At 47.5% G+C, this 23,198-nt stretch overlaps 2 protein-coding genes across 4 annotated transcripts in view; both read right to left on the bottom strand.

The window, feature by feature from the left end:
• Window positions 1–4,743, bottom strand: part of PSMC3 (proteasome 26S subunit, ATPase 3) — a 42,805-nt gene extending 38,062 nt beyond the window's left edge. For 2 of the 3 annotated variants that reach the window (XM_045012361.1, XM_045012360.1), the window contains exons 1-2: window positions 4,503–4,742; window positions 4,210–4,290 (exon numbers count right to left, since the gene is read on the bottom strand). In XM_045012361.1, coding sequence (XP_044868296.1) covers window positions 4,210–4,290; window positions 4,503–4,529 — 108 coding nt within the window. In that variant the 5' untranslated portion in view covers window positions 4,530–4,742. Of the gene's footprint in view, window positions 1–4,209; window positions 4,291–4,502 lie in introns of all 3 variants that reach the window. The other variant, XM_045012362.1, reaches the window with a different exon arrangement.
• Window positions 4,744–4,903: 160 nt separating this feature from the next.
• On the bottom strand, window positions 4,904–22,672 carry RAPSN (receptor associated protein of the synapse). Its single transcript, XM_045012363.1, has 8 exons — window positions 22,138–22,672; window positions 19,095–19,433; window positions 16,355–16,513; window positions 15,877–15,975; window positions 15,641–15,763; window positions 7,660–7,713; window positions 6,513–6,712; window positions 4,904–5,964 (listed from the first exon to the last, which is right to left on the bottom strand). Exons 1-8 carry the CDS (start codon window positions 22,351–22,353, stop codon window positions 5,892–5,894), a joined length of 1,263 nt encoding a protein of 420 aa, XP_044868298.1. The 5' UTR covers window positions 22,354–22,672; the 3' UTR covers window positions 4,904–5,891.
• Between the last annotated feature and the right edge of the window lie 526 nt (window positions 22,673–23,198).

The raw sequence follows: 23,198 nt of genomic DNA, 5'->3' as shown, positions 1-23,198 counted from the left end.
ACTGATGATGCTGTTGAAAATTTGAAAAAACTTCAAGACACTAAAGACAGAAATACCCTGCAACAGGGATCGGCAGCCTTTCAGAAGTGGTGTGCCAAGTCTTCATTTATTCACTCTAATTTAAGGTTTCATATGCCAATAATACATTTTAACATTTTTAGAAGGTCTCTTTCTATAAGTCTATAACTATTGTTGTATGTAAAGTAAATAAGGTTTTTAAATGTTTAAGAAGCTTCATTTAAAATTAAATTAAAATGCAGAGCCCCCTGGACCAATGGCCAGGACCCGGGCAGTGTGAGTGCTACTGAAAATCGCCACGCGTGCCATAGGTTCCCTACCTCTGCCCTGCAGCAAATTTAAACGCTTGATCAAGCATTTACTCCATCTCATCTTCTCATTAATATTCTCAAACCAAAGTACCAAGTTAGAGGCCTAACTGCTGAAGATGCTGCTGCTAGGACATGTGCATCTAATAATCACCCATCAATCAGGCCAACCATAATAAATTGCAGGGTTGGAGGTGAACCATTCAAGCATGCATGTTTGCTAATATTTTAAAGAAGGTCACACCACCGAACTGGTGGAAGTCTAAGCTAAGCATTAGCTAAGCACATGAAACAAGTGTTTTTTAAGTGCTAAACCAGCTTTTGACAGCAGTAACCTCTTCTGAAGGCACAGAAAGAATTTTTTCTCCATTTGAACTAATTAATTTAAAATTGAGTAATCGATAAGAATTGAAAAATCAGAAAAAACCTGTCTTGCTCTTCCAGCCTCTGAATAAAAACAAGGAGGGAGGGGATGAGATTTACTAGTAACTTGGGAGACTGTTGTCTCATATTCAAGAGACATAGGAGAGTAGGAACTTAAGCTCCAATCACATTCTCTTAGGCATAGTTGAAAATTTTCCCAGCCTGACCTGAAATAATCAGTTTAATTCACTGACTACATTTAATCCCTCGTTCCTAGTTGTAAATATGAAACACATTTTGATAAGAGCAATTTGTGCATCCAAAACATTTAAGGTTGCTTTCTTTAATAAAAAAAAAATGTTATATGCTGTTTTGCATGTTTAATTAAATTCCAGTTACCATCCTGATGCAACATGACAAATCATAAGCAAAAAGTTAATATCTAGTAAATAAGAATCATTCACCATTTTCTAAGCTATTAAAAGTGTACAACTGATAAGAATCTGAAAATAATAAACGTATATAACTACAGTGTACCTTTCTAGTTAGCAAAAAGATTCAATAAATCTAGTGTAAAGGCTCTGCTTAGTTGTAAATCAACTTTTTAATGGTTATACCAACCAATGAGACTGCAACTTTATTTAGAAATTAACTTAAGTACAAATGGAAAAGTTTATTAAAATTGATTATTTTAATTGAGGCTTTCCACTTGGAAATTTAAACTGTCTTGATTTATATCAATCCATCCTGGAAAATAGCATGCTGAGCATTTAGTGTAAGAGAAAGTAAGGGCTCGATGGAGAGGTTTCTGCCACCTTAACATTGGTGGCAATACTCTGATACACAGAGGACTGTTTAGGCTTCTCTTTACTCTGTTCCACTATATAAGAACAAGGGACACCAAAATTAAAAGTGGCAAAGTTCAAATGGATAAGAGGAAATGCAGTCAAAATCATCGTACAGTAGGGCACATCTAGGAGCACTAAGCAGGCTTTTATGACTTCTTCTGAAGCACAGGAAACAAAGGATAGGAACAAATGGTCAGTTTTCACAATGGAGAAAGGTAAATAGTGTGGTCCCCCCAGGATCCATACTGGGACCTGTGCTGTTCAACATATTCATAAATGACCTGGAAAAGGAGGTGAACAGTGAGGTGGTAAAATTGGCAGACAATACAAAATTACTCAGGATAGTTAAGTCCAAAGCCAACTGTGAAGAGTTACAAAGGGATCTCACTAAACTGTATGACAAAAATGACAGATAAAATTAAATGTTGATATGAAATAAATAATCTCAACTATACATACAAAGTGGTGAGGTCTAAATTAGTTGTTACCACCCAAGAAAGAGAGCTCTGAGTCATTATGGATAGTTTCCTGAAAACATCTACACAATTTGCAGGGACAGTCAAAAAAGCTAACAGTGATAGGAATCATTACGAAAGGGATAGATAATTAAACAGTAATTATTATAATTCCACTATAAAAATCCATGGTATTCCCACATCTTGAATACTGAGTGCAGAACTGGTCATCCCATAAAATAAATTTAGAATATGTTGCAGAAAAGGGTAACAAAAATTAGGGGGATGGACAGCTTCCATAGAAGGAGAGATTAAAACGACTGGGACTGTTCACCTTCGAGAAGAGACTACACTAAGGGGAGGGGGCAACATGATAAAGGTTTATAAATTTATCAATGCTGTGGAGAAAGTGAATAGGGAAATGTTATTTATTTACCCCTTCATATAGCACAAGAACTAAAGGTCACCCAATGAAATTAATAGGCAGCAGGTTTAAAACAAAATGCAGAGTCAGCCTGTGGACCTCATTGCCATGGGATGTTGTGAAAAAAGAATTAGATAAATTCACAATGGCTATTAGCCAAAATGCCAGAGATGTAACCCCATGCTCCGGGTGTCCCTAAACCTCATACTGCCAAAAGCTTGGACTGAACCTCAGGGTCTGGACCACTTGAAATGACCCTGTTCTGTTCACCTCCTTAGAAATCCCTGGTACTGTCAGAGATAGGATACTGGTCTAGATAGACTGTGGGTTTGACCCAGTATGGCCACTCTTATGTTCTAATTCAAGCTGCTACTGCAAATGATAATACTGAACTACAACAGTGGTCCCCAAACTGACAATGGGGCAGAGGCTAGGAGTGGAGCTGAGGCCCCAAACCGGTGGGCATGGTGCCAACAGCTGAGGCCAAGAACTGGGTGGTTCTCCCTCCCTGCCCCCCATGGGGGCTGGCCCAGGCCCCCCAAACATTCCCACCCCATAGTTTGGGGACTCTGGAACTAGAAGAACTAGGGCCTTTTCAAACCTCTTGAACTACTACAAACTCCTGAACAATGTCTCCACTTCTTATCTCCCTCAGCACTCAAGACTTTTTACTCCTTACTTTGCTGTTCTCAACTAACTATATCCTGTGTAGTACATTCATCTCTGCACCTAGAATCTGCTCAAAGTCCTTTTGAAAATGTACTTCTTCTAAAATGGTCTACAAGCCCAGGCCTACCTCCCAAGTGTCAGCAAAATACTGAAAGATAATATTTTAAAATTCTAAACAACATTAATGGCTTTGGCAACCCACCTGCTAATTCCCCTGCCACAGCTCCTCACTTGCTAACTATCCATTTATATCTTATAATTTCCAGTGACTTTGTAAAGTACCAGGTGCGGAGAGCAACGATTCACTTCTAACAAATATAATTCCCTTGTCATCATTTCATTATAAAAACAACATACATTCAGTCTTGGCTCTAGGTCTCCCAAAATATCTTCCTTTATCCTTGTCTTTACATTGCAGACTCCTTTTGACTCTTGTGTACAGCAGAAGGCAGCACAGTACAGTACATCAGCAGCATTTAACAGAAATAAAAGGAGCAGTGCAAGCAGCAGTAGGGCATGGGAAGTGGTGTATGGGGCAACGGGGGCACACTCCATGGCCTCCTGTGGGGACACTCTGGGGAGTAGTGGGTGTACCTATGGGGAAGGCAGAGGTGTAGGGTTGCTCTCGAGACCAGTGGGAGATGCTCGGGGAACAGGCATGGGGCGCTACCTCCCCGGGTGGCACCAGCCTCTTCCTGGTGTGTGTAGAGAGAGGCGGCTGAAATGGACCAGAGAGAAAATGGACCCCTTGCTACTCCCTGATTCGTCCCCCTGGCCAGGTCGGAGGCCAAAATCTGGAGCCGGACATGCCAATGCAGGGCACGGGCTGCTCACAGCCCTTAAGAGCTACCCGGGCGGGGGACCCAGCTCCAGGCTAGCAGAGCCCTCCGGGAGCAGTGACAGCAGGGGGCTGGGCCCAGGAGCCCCGGGATCTTCCACCAGCCCTGGGCGGCGCGTCCCAGTCTACGGGGACATGGACAGGAGCTGCTCTGCCCCGCGGCTGGACTTCTCTGCTGCTGCTGCTAGAACTCGGTGCCTGGCCAGCAGCCCCCCGCTCTCGCGGCTCTGCCTCCAGAGCCGGGTGGGGGACAGCGACCGCCCCACAACCCCCGCTCCCACCTCACCTTGATCTCGCTGTCGAGCAGGCGGGTTCGCTGCACAATCTCCTCTGTGGACATTTTCAGCACCTCCTCGCCAACGCCGTCCTGCGGGGACAGAGTCACCGTCACCGGCCGCCAGGCAGCCCGGGCCCCTCGCGCCCCGGCCTCGCCAGCCGAACTCACGGGGACGGGACACGGCGCTACCCCGACTCGACTGGCCGGGGGCGGCTCCCGGGGGACGAGGTCCCAGGGCTGGTGCCCCCGAGTTCAGAGTCCCGCCCGCTGCCCAGCCTCCCGCCCGGTACCCGGCCCCTCACCTCAGCCTCATCCCACACCGACGCCATCTTGTCCTGGACGAGCGGTCCTGGAGGTAAACAAGGCACTAGTCGGGGACAGCAGATTCCGCCCCGCCCCCACGCTCAGCCACTTCACTCTCCCCTGCCCGCCCTCAGTCGAATCTGTCGTGCGGGGAAAAAAACACCCGCGGCCTCCGATTAGTCACGTGACATCACCCAAATCTGCTGAGTGATGTCCTCACCGCCATCTTAGTGCGGGGTAGGGGCGTGGCCGCTGCACGCCCCGCCTCTCCTCCCTTCCCCGGGCGGGGGCGGTGGCGCAGGCGCTGTGCCCAGCCGGCGGGCGGGGCGGGTGTTCTCCAGGGCGGAGGGCGTCGCTCGCGTGGCCCCTCCCCCGGGCACGAGCAGAGCCAGCCGGGCGTGGGTGCAAAGACTTTATTTGCAAATACAGACTGGTGGGTGTAAATATAGCGCGTGCGCGGCCCTGGGCTGAGAACACACGAAACCTGCTCTGCCTGGCTGGCCCCCAGCGCCTGTCGGGTGACACCGCCGGGCGGGCCACGTGCTGCTTGCAGCAGTTCCACGCTGAACAGTCCTGTGCAGGGAGCCACCGTTTGCACAGAGCTCCGGGGGTCACACACACAGAGTCTTGCAGGCGTACCGGGTGGGTATTGCATTAGCACAGAGAGGGGGACAGAGGCCCCAGCAGACAGCTGAGGACACGCTGAAAAGAGTAAGGCACTAAGGCCTAGTGGGAGAGGAGGAAGACATGATGGCACAGGACACTATCATAGTCATACCTTGGGTTTGTTTTCTCATTAATACAGATTACTGAATTAAATCCATTTTTACACGTGATAGTGAATTGCTAGGAGAGATCTAGTATAAGGCAGGAATAGGGTCTAAATCCTGTTTCTGAAGAAAGGGAGCCTATGGAGTATACTGGCAGCATTTACAGCAGGGCATGCTGAGAAGAGGCTGCTACTCCAACACAGACAACGTTGCTGTACTACATCTACCCAGCATCACTTCTCACAGGGGCAAAAAAAAGCACCAAAGAAAGGCAAGTAAAGACAGCTGACTGAATAGGAGCAAAATGGAGTGTGAACTGGCACTGGAGAAAGTGTCAGGCAAGTCCTAGAACAGGCATGATAAGAGTGTGAAACTGGCTCTAGAGAGGTGGTTCTAGAGAGACTCCAGGATGACTGCTGCTTCTGAACACAGGTAAAATGTCAGGTTAGAGTAAAAGATCAAGGTGCACTTGTTGCATCCTGTGCAGGAGACCTCTCCACCTGCAAATAAGGGTCCTCCTTTCAGGCTATGTACACTGGATGACATTCCAAGGTTCTGTCTTCTGGCCTCTGTTTCAAGTCGGAATATGAGCTCTCTCAAAATGACTGATTCAGCAGGTCACACGAATCCTGGTTTCATTGATGAACGGCGGCAGTTGGGGCAGCCACGGGTCCCATTGGTCTGGAGGCATCTGCAACAGGAAGTGGTCATTTCTCACCATGCATGCCTACAGAGAGAGGCCCAAGGGTTCTGATTCACAGACCTGGACTGCTATCCCAGGGGTGGGGAAGGAAGTAGCTTAGGGCCTGTCTACACAAAACTCTTTAGATGGGTTCATACCTCTACTCTCCATTCTTAAAGTGAGACTTAGGGAGTCCCCTACGTGCTATTACTTTCAACAGTCAGGGAGAGTAATGTTAAAGATTAGATGGTGGGTGACTTTGTAGAGGAGTCACTGATTTTGTATAAACAATAGCAGGACATCTTGAGGAAGTACACTCTAAGTGATTTGGCATATTCAGACTGCAGAGCACAGTTCTATTCTGGACACTAATGGGGCTTTTCTGTTACTCTTATCCCGTCACAGATCCCTCTCTAGCCCCAGCCCTCTCCCATAAATCTCTGCTGAACTCCTGCCTTATTCTATTCCCCCTGCGGGAATCCCTCTTTAACCATCTGCCTCATCTCCCGCCTCCATTCTCATGTTCCCCACTCTGCCCTATCCATGGTGCTCATTACTTTAAATGGAAGAAATGGGAGCAAGGCAGCGCCTGGAGCTGGTTGTTCTTTTCCCCAATGGACTCTCCACACATGCCGCAGTACAGCTCCATCTCCTCTACACACTCGTGGAACTTCACCACATGGTCACGAAGTTCCCGTTGCTGTCCTTTTGTGCGATAGATCCCTTCACACAGGCAGTGAAGCTTCAGCAGACCAAGCTGTGCACAGAGGGCAGAGGCATGAGAGAGAGACGATGGGGCAAGGTGAAGGAGAACCAACAACATGGGGAGAGCAGTAGAAGGATGAGTCTTCTTCAGCCCCATCAGCCATCTGGGACACACATGAGCCTCACCACAGAAAACACAAACTTGCCCAGGGGTCAGGATTTATCCTGTGAGCATCTAGAGGGCCTCCCGTCTATCCTTATCCTTTTGTCCCAATGTGCCATTAAAGGGGAACCCAGGTTTGCAGCGCTCCAACCATTCTGCATCTTTTCATAGAGCTGGTTTTCCTAGGCACCTACACGCCCATAAGTCACCTCTTCACTTCCGTCTAGGCTCCTAGCCAGTATGCAATTGGTGCACTGTGCTCAGCATATATTAGCAGAGTATCCCGGAGGCTGGCTGGCCAGCAAATTAATGCCATGTAGCTTGGGTGACCAGACAGCAAATGTGAAAAATCGGGACAGGGTTGGGGGAGTAATAGGAGCCTATATAAGAAAAAGACCCAAAAATCAGGATTGTCCCTATAAAATCGGGACATCTGGTCACTCTACATGTAGCTATTTGTCAGGGAAAGGACCCCTAGTCCTCCATTTCTCCTCACTGCTGTTATTTTCCTGTCTAACAATTTGCCTCCCTCTCCTTCCCACTTGTTTAACTCACTCTGGCTCCCCACTAAACTTTCTAAGGGTCTCTCAGTTGCCATCATCCACCCCACACGCTCAGAATATTCCCCAGCTACTGACTCACCTGAACTAAAAACAAACTCAGAAATGGTTCACATTCTACACCCAAGACACTCACCCTGAGCCTCGAGGACCTATTGGTTAACATGGGCTTATGGAGTTTAACAGAAGGCAGTGTGAGGCTGGAAGATAGAGTGGACACTGAAATCCCCATTAGATGGCTCTGGACACTGGTGGAGGGGAGCTGTGAACTCTTACCTTGTTCCCCAGTCCCTCTGCCAGCTCTTGGGCCTTCTCAATGCCTTCCAGTGCCTGTAGAGGAGAGAACAGAGACCTCACATATCAGCACGTCACCAGTTATGCCAACTATTCAGCACCAGCTCTGCATGGTGAGGGACATGCTGAGAATTGAAAGGCTAAGGAATGAGGAGGTAATGGCATTAGGGTTAATAAAACATTCCTACACTCCAGTAGAAGCCAGAAATCTGTGGTGGGATGTTCACACTCACAGCATGTCCTCCCAAAGCTCAGTGAACTGCCTGCTCACTGAAGGGTCATAGGGATGCACATTGAATGGGAAGTCGGAGTGCAGCTTTGACAGAGACTGGTGTCTCCAAAGGGAGAGGTTATAGAACTAATTAAACTCCAGGGCAGTAAACCAGGGCTGGGCTTAAGCATAGCAAAGCAACTAGCTGCTGCTAAGTGCACCAAAGATGCTCTCTCCTACCCCCCCTGCCCCCCCCAGTCTTTGGGCCACTTCAGTGTCTACTTCCACTGGGACAAGAGAGGCAGGAACAAGGACCAGCATTGCTAACAGCACATGTGGCTCCCACCCAACTTGTCCTACTTCTGCTGCCCAGGACCCCTGTGCTGGGGTATAGAAAGGAGCTGTTGCCCTGGCCTTGCCATCCTGTAGGGAAGTAGCATTGTTCTAGCAGCTGCTATTCTAAGTGAGTCTTTACAGCTCCCCCATCCCTCAGAACAATAAGAAATAATCAATGCTGATAACTAGCCTCTGCCCTCCAGGGTTATTGAGCAACCGACTTCAGGGATTCAGCTGGCAGTATGGGAGAAGGAGTTTCCCATTAAACAGGATTGTATAATTAATTAGGTTTATTATTCCTAGAAAGCATCTGGCATTGATTGCTTTGGGAAATGGGATACCAGACTAAGTGGACTCCTGGCTTATTCCAGTGTGGTGGTGGAGTTAGCAGGATCTCGATGGAGATGGACAAAGTAATGAAGGGTGTAGTGAAGTTGCTTCCTCATTTCTTGCATTCCACAAGAACAGAGGGGTCATTCAATTAAATTAATAGCTGATTAATTTAGAACTTATAAAAGGAGAGATTTCACCAACAGCCCTAAGGAGTGGAGAACTCCTGGCTGCAGGGGCCAGAGAGCCTAATACCACACAGGATTTTAAAAAATAATTGTCTTACTGAACCTAGATTCTGTGCCAATCTAACTAAAATCACTCACCTTTCTTCTGCCTGCTTTGCACTGCAGCACAAAACAGGCAGAAAGCCATCTTAACCAGCTGGTTGTGGATTCCCTCAGTGTAGGGCGAATCATCAAGTGCCACTGGCCCTAAACCCCATACCATATACTCCAGCCCTAGCAGTTGGGCAAGTTTGGTGGGAGTAGGAACAAAACTGGGGGGGCATGGCCGCTGTTCTTTGGAAATCCCTAGCTAGCAGAATGGTCTTTTGGGGGCTGTTAGCAGCCAGCACAAATTAGTCCTAAGGCTGTTCTAAATTGTCTTAAGTATCAGAGAGGCAGCTGTGTTAGTCTGTATCCACAAAAACGAGGAGTCCGATCGCACCGTAAAGACTAACAGATTTATTTGGGCATAAGCTTTCATGGGTAAAAAACCCACTTCTTCAGATGCATGGAGTGAAAATTACAGATACGGGCTTTTTTTTTTTAATGCCTGTATCTGTAATTTTCATTCCATGCATCTGAAGAAGTGGGTTTTTTTACCCACGAAAGCTTATGCCCAAATAAATCTGTTATTCTTTAAGGTGCAATCGGACTCCTCATTGTCTAAATTGTCTTATAAATGTAAAGCCTACTTTGGCTCCTGTCTCGTCACCTGTGCTCAGCACAGCTTGGCCACAGCTGAGGATTCAGATTATAGGCAGAGCTGGTAGTATCATATATTATTAAGGTTGCCAGTCACTTCCCATTACAAGACCCTCTTTTCATATATTTCTAACTTTGCCAAACTTTAACAGTGTAGGCTGTAGTTTTCCATGCTGGGTGTCTGCCTCAGGCAGACTTTATTGGAAAAATATCAGCCAAAATGATTCTGCCATTTCTGAAAATGAGAGTAGGGAAAAAATAAGTTGTTTTGACCATGTTAAGTTCTGGTGACCTATTTTAAAAGCTCTAGTGCCCCCATTCTTTCAAATAGGGTGTGACGTTGTATGGAATATGGGAGACCATTTATAATATTATTGATACCAATATTATAAAATTGCAAGGAATCTGACCAGGTATGCCGTGGATCTGTGAAAATATTATAATTTTCCAAATATGATAATCTTGGTTTATATGTTTGTATCACCGTTGTATTGTGAGTTATAGGTATGTATGGTATATCTGTATTTCCAAACTTGTGCTGTGTTTCTGGGTGACACCCCCAGACAGACTGGCATCAGCACTGCCTAGCCTGTTTGATGGCACATCAAGGGTCATCAGCTGTACAATGAACTAATTGAAAGGAGCCAGGGGATACACCTTATGAGTCAGCAAGGCATGTAGGGGCAGGCCCGTGGCCAGAGAACTCTAAGACTTTGTCTACACTACACAGCTTTTAGCGACATGGCCGAGTTGGTAAAAGTCGGGCAGTGTAAAAACACTGTTTGTCAGCACTTTTGCCAACTAAATACTTCCACCCCTTATGAGCAGGGTTTGCATTGTCAATAGAAAAGCGCTCCTACGAACAACAAGCTGTTTACACTGCCACTTGCTGCGGCAAAAGTGTGTGTGTGTGTGTGTAAGCACCTGTGAATGACAAAAGTTTTGTTGTTCAATTGGCAGTATAAACAATTTGTTTACACTGGACTTTCATTGGTAAAACATTTGTCGTTCAGGAATGCCTTAACAGCAAGTTTTACCAATGAAAAGCACCGGTGTGAACAGCGCTTTGTCCGCTGACAAAGCTACCGCCGCACGTTGGGGGTGGAAGTTTTTTGTCACCGGGAGAGCTCTCTCCTGCCGACAAAGAGCGGGCACGCTGCGCACCTTTTAGCGGGACAGCTGTGTTGCTAAAAGGTGTGTAGTGTAGACACAGCCTAAGACTCTCATATGCCATGTGCTGTGAAGCTTGTGTTTGGGATACAGGAAGTAAAAGCTACATGGCAAAAGAATATAAAAGTCAGATGCATTAACTTCATTCCTACTTCTTACCTCTGGAGTACTTTTCTACAAACTGAAGCTCCGAACAAAGGACTGAATGACCCATCCAAGCTGGATATGTTCCAGAGGGAGTTTCAAGCCAGCAAACGCACCAGTATTGCTAAGAACCGGATATATGGACTTTGAAGTCTCTGTATCTGAGTGCTTTATCATTTAACAACTCTCTTCCTGTGCTTTCTTTTTTCTTTATAATAAACCTTTAGTTTTAGGCACTAAAGGATTAGCTGGCAGTGTGGTATTTTGGGTAAGATCCAAACTAATATTGACCTGGTAACATGGCTGACCCTTTGGAGTCAGAAGAACATTTTGTATATGTGAGCAGCGTTTTTAAACAACTTCTCACTATATTGGACCTATGTGTTGATTGGGAACCAGAGAACTGGAACGCAGTAAGCAGGCTGCGTGATTTCTTTTTTAGCTTCTTGATAACCAATGTGGGGGATCAGCAGCACAGTTTGTGACTGGTTGGTGAATTTAACTTCAGTGTTAACCACCAGTTTTGGGAGTATCTGCTCTCCCTGTTGCAGCCTGCTCTGACCTTGGCATTTTCAGTGATTGCTGCCCCAGACACGGGTCACATAGGGAACTGAAAGTTCGCATGGTGTGATAGCTTTAGTATCAGGGATGTACCTTTTGCCTTCCTCCTTAAAATCCACTCAAATTTGGCCACACTATAAGCCTTTGAAAAATTGCAGTTTGCGCATGCTCAGTAGACTTTACATTTTAGCAGCTTAAGTCCCCCAAAATTCCATCCACACGGGCAGGGCTGGCTTTAGGAAGTGCGGGGCCCAATTCGAACATTTTTGGCGGGGCCCTGGCAGGGATGACTAAAAAAAAAAAGTGTAAAAAAAAAAAAAGCCTTTCATTTCTTCCTTGTATTATTTACTATCCATAACTATATAAATAATAAAATTATATATTATGTACATTGATTCATATATGCTGTTGATTGGTTATTAATGACCGCCATTTCACATGTGTGGGTCACCGCCAATCCCTGGGGGTGTGTACATGTGTGGGTCCCAGCTGCTCCCTGCCCCCTCTCATTGAAGCAGGTGTGCAGGGTTACTGCCCTGGGAACTGCAGGGCAGCAGTGGACATGGGGCTGGCTGGAGGTAGGGTCTGGCTGCAGGCAAGGCAAGGGGTGCGGGGCTGGCTGGAGACAGGGGGGTGTGGGGTGGGCTGGAGACAGGGGGGTGTGGGGTGGGCTGGCTGGCTTCAGGCAGGGGGGTGCAGCAGGGGTTGGCTGGAGATAGAGCAGGGGGTGCAGGGCTGGGTGCGGGCAGGGGTGTGTGTAGGGCGGGCTGGCTGGCTTTGGGCAGGGCCACAGGGGTGTGTGGCAGAGGTTGGCTGGAGACAGGGCAGGGGCTTTGGCAGGGGCTGGCTGTGGGCACGGGGTGCAGAGCTGGCTCCAGGCAGGGAGGGCAGGGCAAGGCAAGGGATGCAGCAGAGGCAGCTGAAGCCCTGGCCCTTTAAATAGCCCCCAAGACCCCCGCTATCCCAGGGCTCTGGGGGCTATTTAAAGGGCCCCGGGCTCCCCTGCTTCTACCCCGCCCCGGACCTTCTAAATAGCCGCGGGAGCCCTGAGGAATGCATGGGGGCAGCGGGGCTCCGGCGGCTATTTAAAGGACCGGGGTGGCTGAGGCAGCTGGAGCCCCGGCCTTTTAAATAGTCCCCGGAACCCCCTGCTACCCCAGGGCGCCAACTGGGAGAGCGGGGCTGCAGGGTAGGGCTTGCCGCACTCCGGCCGGAGCTCCAGCTGTGAGAGCGGGGCCGCGGGGCTTGCCGCACTCCGGCCGGAGCTCCAGCTGTAAGAGCGGGGCCGCGGGGCTTGCCGCACTCCGGCCGGAGCTCCAGCTGTGAGAGCGGGGCCGCGGGGCTTGCCGCACTCCGGCCGGAGCTCCAGCTGTGAGAGCGGGGCCGCGGGGCTTGCCGCACTCCAGCCGGAGCTCCAGCCGGGGCCACGGGGCTGTGGGGCAGCTGCGCTCCCGCCTGCGCTTTGGTCAGGGGAGTGGGGCCACGGAAGACCCCGGAGCAGACAGACGGCAGCCGGAGTAAGTAAAAAAAAAAAATTAAAAAGGCGCCAAAAGTGCGGGGCCCTCTTAGGCGCAGGGCCCGATTCCCAGGAATCGGGCGAATCGGCCTAAAGCCGGCCCTGCACACGGGGCATGCTCCAGCCCAGGGCCGAGCAGGACATTCCCTGCAATAGAAGCTTTGTGCTGTGGCAGGCCATGTGTGGTACAGATCAAGGCACCTGAACTGAGAACATGTCTTTCCTGTGCTCTCAATGCCACCTTTGCTGGGCACAGGGCAGTGTGGAGGAGGAAGCTGCTTGATTTGAATACAGAGGGGCAAGCGGGAGGGCAATGGATCTGCTGGGGTGGTGGCAGAAACAGACTGAAGGCTGTCAAGAGAGAAGGAGGGAAACAGGCTGGGAGGAAGGGAGAATGAGACTGGCTGAGCATGAATAGTGCGACTGAGAACAAGTGGGCTGAGGGAAGGAGGTGAGTGGAGAAGAGAGCATTAATGAGAAGTCAAGATAAAGAGCAGAATTGAGAATGGTTGGTCAGAGAGACTGGGAAAAGGAATGGGGCGTGGGGAAGGACATTGATTAGACAAGGACCTCAGGGAGGAAGATTAAGACTGGGAGCCAGTGAGGGAAGAGGCAGCTGGAGGCTAGCGTGAGAGACAGATCGATCTGGTAAGGAGCCCAGAGTGAGGAACTGGGATTGGCTGGGCAAGGAAACTGGGATCAGGAGTGTGGAGGGGTGACATTGGAACTTGCTGGGGAGGGAGACTGGCATGAGAAGCCTGAGGGTTAGAGATTGGGAATGTCTAGGTTTAACAGGTTGGACTAACACCTGTCAAGGATGGTCTCGGTTTACTTGATCCTGCCTCAGTGCAACGGGCTGGACTTGATGACTTCTTCAGGTCCCTTCCAGCCCTTCATTTTTATGATTCCTGAGTCTCACCATTCCTCTGCTGTCAGCAGAAGTCTGTGAAACTCACTAGCAAAATGTCTCATCTCCCTCTATGCTGATCCACAAAGAGGATGGCATCCTACTACTGTTGTCAGTATTCCATTAGTTCAAGTGGCAGAAGGTCTCTGTGTGATGGATCTAAATGTTCCAACCTGCTGAAGAACCATGATGGGTGGCAATAAGATGCAACACGATGGAAAAAGTACATTGCAACCTTACTAATGTTGTTGTAAAGTCAAGCACTCATAAGTTGGAAAATGCCAGAATTAAGATTGTCTGTGCAACCTTAGCTCGGCCCCCTTTTGCATATGCATTACGATACAGTCGTTGATTACATGATAGCATACTATTTTCTCCACAGAATCCTTGGCTTACTTGGTGCACAGGATGGGGATGAATCAGGGTTGGGTAGTGAAGGAGGTTGTAGTCTGTAGATTCCCTGCTTCATTTGTTTCAGAAGTTAGAAGGTCCGTAGTGAATGAAGCAGAGGGTTGCAGGAAGAGAAAGGAGGGTCTTACGGTTACAGCAGTTGAAAGCTGCCCTAAGGAATTGGATTCTATCCCTGTTTCTGCCACAGAGTTCCTATGTGATCACTTCAACCCAACTTTTTACATATTTTGTCACTAGCTGCATGCTCTTCATTTTCTGAGTGCCTGACTTGAGATCCTGGGGTCTAAGTTGCAAAAGTGCTGAGCACTCACAACTGGAACTGAAGTCAATGAGAGCTGTGCTTTGAACATATGAAGTGCTATATAATGCTAAGTACGCTAAAAAAATTAGGTCTTGGATAACTCTGAGCACCCAAAATTAACGGATACTTTTACTTTAATCTCTCTGTGCCTCAGTTCACCATCTGTAAAATGATAGTAATAATACCCCCTCGTTTCATAGGAGTTGTGAAAATAAGTTAGTTAATGTTTGTGAAGCACTCAGATACTGTAGTGATTAACTTCACAGAAAAGTCAATAAGGAAATGAATAATTCTGTCTTCAGAGCAGGTTTTGGATGGTGTGCAGTAAATAAGGCCTGGGGCCAAACAGTGAACAATGAAGAGAAACAAAATACTGAATAGTTGCCCATTAAGTGAGCTCCCTCCATTCTGTGGACTGACTGAGGCGGGGTCCTGTAGAAAAAATACGTAATGTACAATTAAAGACTATCATAATTCATATGGGATTTGAAATTAAGGTTGTACAGGCAATCTTGATTCTGACATTTCCTAACTTTTGAGTGCGTCACTTTGCAACCTTAATATTCTTCTTTTAATGTAGTTTTTGTGGGGGTAATTGTATTATTTTAAAGGCACTAACATGCTGTACACATAGTGAAAAAAAAAACCTCACAGGGTTGTACCATGTAATCTCCTGCCCATTCCCACTTCGTTTGCTACCATCTCTCCCTGTTCCATGCTATATTTTATTTATCCTAGAATCTAAGCTCCTCTAGTCAGCTCTGTCTCATATGTTTTTCTGTAAAGCACAGGATGTATCTATTGGGCTGTAAATACCACAATCACTAATACTAATTATACAGTTGGGAGAGAGAGTCAATAAGATTTGCTTCAGAGTACAAGATGGGAGGCAGGAAATGACCCCTCTTTTCATTGCAGTTATCTCTGTGCAATATGTCTTTTCTTGTGAAGCATCTGGTACTGGCCACGTGACTTTGTAGACCACGGATCTGGATCCAGTATGAGTGTACTCAATTTATGACAGATTCCCAGCTTCCCAAGTTGGATTATGTAGAAAAATGTCAGTAGTCAAGTACCAGATCCTGTGTGTAGAATAGAGGACCATGGGAGAGGGCCCCAGTTTCCTCAGCAATGGCCTGTGACTGACCTTGTCTAGCTCCTTCTGGATCACCCAACACTTGGCCACTCCCAGCAGTACCTGGATCTGTCCCAGGCGGTTTCCAATCTCTGTCATGATGCTCATGGAGGAATCATAGCGAGGAAAGGCTGTCTGCAGCATGAGATAGACAGTGAGACACATTTACTTGTGCCCAGTCCTGGTGCTCCTTTTCCATATCTCCTTTCCATCCCCGACTCTTCCCTTCTGTCTCCCCTTGCTCCTACCTGTATGTCTGCTCGGCTGCGGTGGATATCAGCAAAGCAGAGTAGGCACAGTGCCTGCAGTGGCCGGTCCCCATGCTGCAGAGCAATCTTCATTGACTCCTGAAAGAAAACACCTCCAGTCAGTACAAGAACCTTCCTCAAACCCAGCAGGGATTGAAGCCCTCACAATACCCCAGAGCCTGCCTCAATGGCCAGCTTCAGAGAAATGACACGCCCTAGGGGAAGAAAGCCTCGACAACAGTTGTACAATGCATATTCCCAGCAGAGGGCATCCCTGACCCTAGTCCCTGAGAACAGCTTTGGCTAATGAAACCACAGATGTGCTGTCTCTAGGGGTGGGAGGCAGAAGCAGTATCTGGGGTACGAGGTGAATGTTGCTATATCTCTGTACCCCCTAATCCTGACCTGCAGACACCTCTCCCCCACTCCAGCATATCTCTGCCACGTTTGGCCCAGTATCTCTACCTCCACCTTGTACCTCACAGCATTCCATAGCATCTGCCAGGTGCCCCAGCTTCCGATAGGCCACTGCCATGTGGTACTGGCTCATTGCTCGGTACTTCAAACTCCAGCCCTTTCCATAATCATTCACCAATTCAGCTGCTTTACATGGGAAGAACAGGGCTTTCTCATAGTCCTGGAAGGCAGAGACCCACAGAAGGAAAGAAATAAGTTAGAGTTAGACTGCCCCTGCAGTAATAGGACCCTCCAACATTTCAAAATGAGTATGTGTATCCATCTAGGGAAGCTAAAATTGCCACATGGTAGACTCCATTTTCCCCAGCACATGTCCCTAGCAGGTCCAGAATTTAAAATTATATGCTGGGGTGATTACATGGTCAGCTCAGAGCGACATCCATAAGGAAAGGACTCTGCTTCTCATTATAGAGATGATTTACCCTCCTTACGGCCAAAGCCGGGTTCAGAGCCACCTGTACCCTTATCTGCTCCTCCATCATCTCAGCCTTCTACATTCTTACAGAGCCTTTCTCAACTTCAAAATGTTTTCCACACAATTAACCCTCACATTCTACACCAGGTGGGTCAGAATCTCTTTTGGGTCTGGTTGGTTGTTATGGCAGTAAATGGGGGAAGGGGGAGTGGAGGAAATCAGGGCTTTGTCACAGTCATCACTTTGGTTTTTTAAAAAGGAAAGATCATGGCATCCAATATCTTAATAATTTTGTTTCTCCTAGGAAATTATGAGAAGTCAAATAAATCTCCTTTATTTAACAATAAAAATAGTGTAAAATCATCATATTTATCTAACAATATAAAACCATTTAAAAGTGACCTGCAAAAGATTAAAAATAAATAAATAAAAAAACCCTACCCGTGTGCCATTTTTTTTCATTCTTTGTGATGTATAAAGGAGATCAAAGGTTTTTTTATTTTTTTCCTGCTTGATTTTTACCTTAGAAATATCAAGGATAGTTTTAATTTCTCTGGTTTTGTTGGAGGACCAGTGGGAGATAAGGGTTTTTTTTAATCATGAGTTTATAAGACAAGGGTGGGCAAACTTCTGGGGCCGAGGGCCACATTTGGGTGGGGAAATTGTATGCAGGGCCGGTGCAGGGGGTTGGGGTGCGGGAGGGGGTGCGGTGTGCAGGAAGAGGCTCAGGGCAAGGGATTGGGGCAAAGGAGGGGTGCAGGGTGTATGAGGGGGCTCAGGGAAGGGGGTTGGGGTGCAGGAGGGGTGCGAGGTGCAGGCAGGGGGCTTAGGAAAGGGAGTTGGAGGGTGGGGTGCAGGCAGGGTTTGGGCTCTGGCCCAGCGCCGCTTACCTAAAGTGGCTCCGGGGTGGCAGCGGCGCGCACCTGCCCTGGCCCCAGCCCCACGCCACTGCAGGAAGCACTGCGGCCCATGGGGGTGGGGCGGAGGGCTTCACATGCGTGGCTCTTGCCAAGCCTCCAGGTACCTCCCCCAAAGCTCCCATTGGCTGTGGTTCCCCGTTCCTGGCCAATACCAAAGAATGTGAATCACACCTTCTACCTTTGGGATGCTGTGTAAATGCCCTCTATTGATCTTGATGTAAGCCGCGAGCAGAATAGTCCTCCCCGTGCAAGCTCTGCAGGTTTGGGCTCAACATGGGAGCCAGGCAGTGCAGGCAAGCAGCAGCACATAGGAAGTGACACTGTGCTGCATCCTTCCCCAGGACCCAATGGGGATGTGTGTGCTGGCCTCTGAGCAGCAGATCACACAAATGCCTGCTCCAGTTAGTCACCGTAGGTCCTTCCCCACCTCGGGTGCTGGGAAGGCCAGTCGTCTCCTAAGAGAACCAATCTGCCAGGTTGCATGGTATGCTTGGGACACACAACACAGAGGCTTCTAGATCCCTGCACAGCTGGAGACATCCACAGGCACTGACTTTTCAAACTGCCAGGGGATGCTCTGCCCCAGGCCCCACCCTTAACCCCCCTCACCCCCAAGGCCCCGTCCTGCCTCTTCCCACCCAGTTCTGCCCCCAAGCACGCCACATCCTCGCTCCTCCCCCCTCCCTCCCTGCATGCCACAAAACAGCTGTTTGCAGTAGGCAGGGAGAGGGGAGGCACTGATCTGCCGGGCCCACCGGCAGGCACTTGGGGTGGTGGTGGAGGGTGTTGGAACATTGCACAGCTTTAAACGAGCATGTTTTCTAGTAGGACAACGACTTAATAACTAAACTACTTTAACTGGGACGACTTTAAGTGAGGAGTTACTGTAATTCTTTTGTCATAGAATTCATAGCTACAACAAACGCTGGGCTTAGTCACTATACTTATTTTATGGAAACTGAGGCACAGAAGGGGTAGGAGACTTGCCCGAAGTCACATGGTGAGTCAGTGGCAGAGGTAAGTATAGAACCCACGCCCAGGAGTCGACTCCCGGTCCCATGCCTAGACCACATCTCTGTGGCTGTCCAGGTTTTAGAGCTGTGTGCGCTGTATACCAAAGAATGTGAATCACACCTTCTACCTTTGGGATGCTGTGTAAATGTCCTCTATTGAGCATCTTGACTTAAACCTTAAGCAGAATAGTCATTAGTGGCATTAGAAGCAGAGTGTTAAAACCTTCCTAGAACAACCCTCTCTCTCTCTCAAACTCTATGAACTACTTCCTGTATCCAAGATATAGGGTGAATCCCTGCCCACCCTGGTCCCTTCTTGTACCAAGATAGGGGGAAATTTTCCCACTGTTACTTCCCATCCCCTAGGTCACCAGCTGAGCTGCGTTTCCGCACCTTGATCTGTGTGTAGAAACTCCCCAAGCTGCAGCAGACGCGACATTCCAGCATCTTGTCGTCATTGTTGTGTGCATAGCGCAGGGCTTTCTCGAAACACTCCAGTGCCTTCTGAAAGATGCTGAGGCCCAGGAAGGCATTACCCATACTGAGGCTCACCTGGCCATTCAGTTGCAGGCTCACAGTGGTGCCCTGCATGTTCAGGCATGTCTTACAGTAAGAGATGGTTTTCTGGAATTCACAGAGTTTCTCATTGCTCCGAGCCAGGTTCAGGTAGCTCTCCATAAGGTAGTCAGGGTCCTCTAGCTCCCGAGCTGTGTCAATCTGCACAACTGCAAACTTTCAGCAGAGAAGAGAGTATTTATAGAGGGTGTCTCTGTAGGAATAAAGCCTGTGCTTCCAAGGGAATTGTACCCTGCACAGAAGTTACATAGCCTGTGGTCAGGACAAAAGAGTCCAACAAGACAGCATTGATTGGTAAAATACCCAAGTGGGCAGGCCATGAGGTGGGTTACACAGCATATAAGTAGACTGGAGAAACCTCTCTCTGTATTCTCTACCTTTGGCAGAGGGAAGAGATCTGGGTTAGAAATTGGTGGAAAGAGCTGCCAAATGGCCATGGAAAAAGGCATTTCTGCACTTTACAGCTCAGCTTTTCCTACACTACTACTTCATTCCTTATCCCCATGCACCTCAGCACCTCCCAGAATTAATTTTGAGGAGGATTTAAGATTGTATCAAATATTCTGCTAAACAATAGAAATTACTTCTATCAAGCTTCCTTCAACCATTCATTCTGTGCTTCTATTGAAAAGCAATCCAATTTGTCTGACAAGATTTGTGCTTTATAAATGACTCTCTCATTGCATATGGTTCAGTTACCCTAATCTAAGTCTCTTTAAACTGTAAACTATTCAGGGCAGGGAATGCCTTCTTCTCTGTCTTGTGATGAACAAAGCGCAATATATGGGCTAAATTAATAATTGCAATACTAGATGCTTAGCATCTTCTCTCTCTGTTTGTTTCATTATTTTATTAGGATTAAAGGTAGATTTACTGGATGATAATTCTCAAGGGTCACTTTTCATTCCCTCTTTGAAGACTGAAACCGCACTTATTTTTTTTTCTAGTCCTCTAGAACCTTTCCCGTTCTCTATGAAGTTTCAAAAATAATTGCCAGTGTTCTCGTTGTCCACTAATTCCCTTACCTCCTTGGGAAGTGTGCTATGTGGATCCAGGGTCTTGTATAAATTCCAAGTATCCAAGCCTCTTTTCTTTCATTTGCCCCTTAAATACCTTTTTCCCCAAACGAAGTTAAGCATCACAGCCCTTTTAAACTATCATTAATTTCATGCCTCTTCTCATTCATTCGTATACCTTCTTGTTTGTTTGCCCATATATCTATAAAAGTCCCCTTACTTCCTCTTTAATCCCTTGGATAGTATGAACTCTTCTGCTTTATTGAAGTCATGCTCTTTTCCCTATGTTACAAGGATCTTGGAGAAATTTCACCTACAATTACCCTGTTTTCTATTTTCTTTCCAGGTTATCAGTGTGGTTTTGATTCTATCCAGTTTTCCTTCACCTGTCTCATTTGTTCCCACACAACTCAAAACATTCTCTTCACACAACCATACCTTATCTCCTTTCCTCATTGCCCTCATCTTTCTCCTCCCCGATCCCATCTCCTCTCAGAGCATCCCACTTGTCTTCACATGCATCCCAACTGCTTCTCACCCCCTTTTCTCCTTTCCCCCTAGTATTTGCTATGAGGATAGGACTCTGGACACACGCAATACTTTACTAATTGGAAGTGGCAGTCAAGTTGCTTTAAATGGTCCCATTTAAACACTCGAATTGGAAGAGTTTATAAACAAACAATCATCAGCATGGAGAAAAATATCCTCTGATCCCCTATACAAACTCAGGGTCTGTTACCCAAGAAATAACAGGGATTAGCACAGCAATACTCCTTTTCAGGCCTGGATTGTTTCTTACCTTGGAGTACCAGAAATTCCTCCTGTGTAGTCTCCCAGGTCCTTGACTCATCCTTCCAAACACACACTGCTGTTCCAAATGCACCCAGCCCCTCTTCAGAGCACTGCACTGGCTTCTCTACACTCACTACATCAAATTCAAGCTCTTGTCTTCACCTTTAAGACTCTGCACAGTTTAGCTTCAAGCCTCTCTCTGCTCTTCTATTTTCCTCAAGCCACACAGATGGCTCTTTGGGTCCTTCTCACCCTCTTTGCTGCCCCCAATACTGGGAATCCCCTTCCTGATCTTATCTCCCAGGCCTCCATCTGCTCCGCATCCAGCACCCTCCTGAAACCCGCCTCTTCCAAAAAGCCTATTTATTTTTTCTCTCTCTTAGCCTGACTTCCCATCTTCCCCAACTAGAGACGTGTGAACAAGTATTTGTTAGACTAAGCTCATCACATCAGCAACTGTGTTTGAACAGCAATGTTTCCTGGATGTTTGAACGGTGCTGAAAACATTGTGGGAATTGCTGCAATACATATAATTATAATAAAGTCCAGTAATAGAAAATCTATTTAAGATATCAAAAATTGTGGAGGTAGCCAGATACTAACCCCACTGGAACACATCACTGCTTGTCCTACATCATCCCCTTTGAGTTTTTTGTACTCATTGTAGGCAATTTTGGGAGGGACTTTACCTTCAAAATAGCATGCAAAGTGCCCAGCACACCATTTGTGAAAAATAACTAAGAATCTCCAAAGTTAAGAAATTTTGGAGTACTAGCCCAAAGCATTTAAGGATCAGCACTACAGGCCAGCAACCTGAGAAAACCTGGGGACTGGGTCCTTAAGAATCTTTGGGGCCCAGAACTAGGGAGCAGGAATGCAGAGTGACACTGTAAGGACCCCAGCTGGTGAAGGCAGCACATTGTATTCATCAAATGTCTGATGCACCTTGCTCCAGGCAAGATATAAACCATGCTTTTACAGTATAATCCCCAGCTGCTCCCTATTGTGGGTGTGATACACAGTGACAGGCATTCAACCTGGGATCACCTTACCTTTAGCATATCCTTGTACCTGCCCATCTCCGAGTGAGCGGTGATGAGGCAGCCCAAAACCCGAAACCTGCCAGCAGGATCCGTGGTCTTTTCCAATACCCTCATCCAGACTTTCAGGGCCTTTTCTGTCTGGTTAGACTGGTAGAGCTGGAGTCCTTTCTCTATCTGCTGCTTCGTCTGGTCCTGACCCATCTCCTTTGCACCAAAAAGCCTCATATACTAACCTTTTGGGACAGCAGCAACAAGGAGCCTGAGAGAGAACGCAGAGAATGTCCTAAAGGAGGAAGGTGGATTTCATATTGTAGAGGGTTGGGGCCATAAGACCCTCACACGCTTCAGGATGCAGGAATGTCAGCAGGAGAGGGTGAGTAGAGGGCTGAAAAGCCTTTAAGGCAGCATCCCAAATCCACTAGGCAAACATCTCATGTACTGACGCCCCATCAGAACATTCTGCAGCCCAACCCCACAAACAAAGAGGAAGGAAAGAAGAAAAGTGCAACAGGGAGAGAGAAAAAAAAACCCCAAGTGGCTGGAGTGAAATTCAATCGGAATGGCCACTCCTGGGCTCCCCCTCCCTATTGGCTACAGCTGTGCCTGCCAGTCCTGGTCACGTGACTTCACAGGAATGTCAGTCAGTCTTAGTAACGCCAAGGTCACAGTGAGCCAACTGCTCCCAAGTCCTGTCCCCCGCAGCATGCAACATATATAAATACCCCAGAGAAAGACAATCAGCTGCAGTGACAGGGATGTCTCAGTAATCTTTCTCCCCTCTCCCATCACTGGGCACTTTGAAGTCTCTTTGGAGATTTAATACTCCTGCTTTTCTTATTGATATCCATCATCTTGGAGTGTGAGACTCTCAGTATCATAAGGCACAGATGCAGACACCTCCCCGGATGCTTTTGGTGACCGGGATCTCAAAGTGGCAGCCGCTATCTTTTCCTTTCCAGTCCTCAGTGACAAGGTCCTGAGATAACCAGGCTGTCAGAAGCCTTAATTCGTGAAACTCTTGGTGACCTGGATCTATAGGTAGCTGGGGTATCAGGAGTCTTACCCCCTGA

Source organism: Mauremys mutica, chromosome 4 (genome assembly GCF_020497125.1).
Source record: "Mauremys mutica isolate MM-2020 ecotype Southern chromosome 4, ASM2049712v1, whole genome shotgun sequence".
Taxonomy (NCBI): Eukaryota; Metazoa; Chordata; order Testudines; family Geoemydidae; genus Mauremys; species Mauremys mutica.
This window is presented reverse-complemented; position numbering and strand designations above follow the sequence as displayed.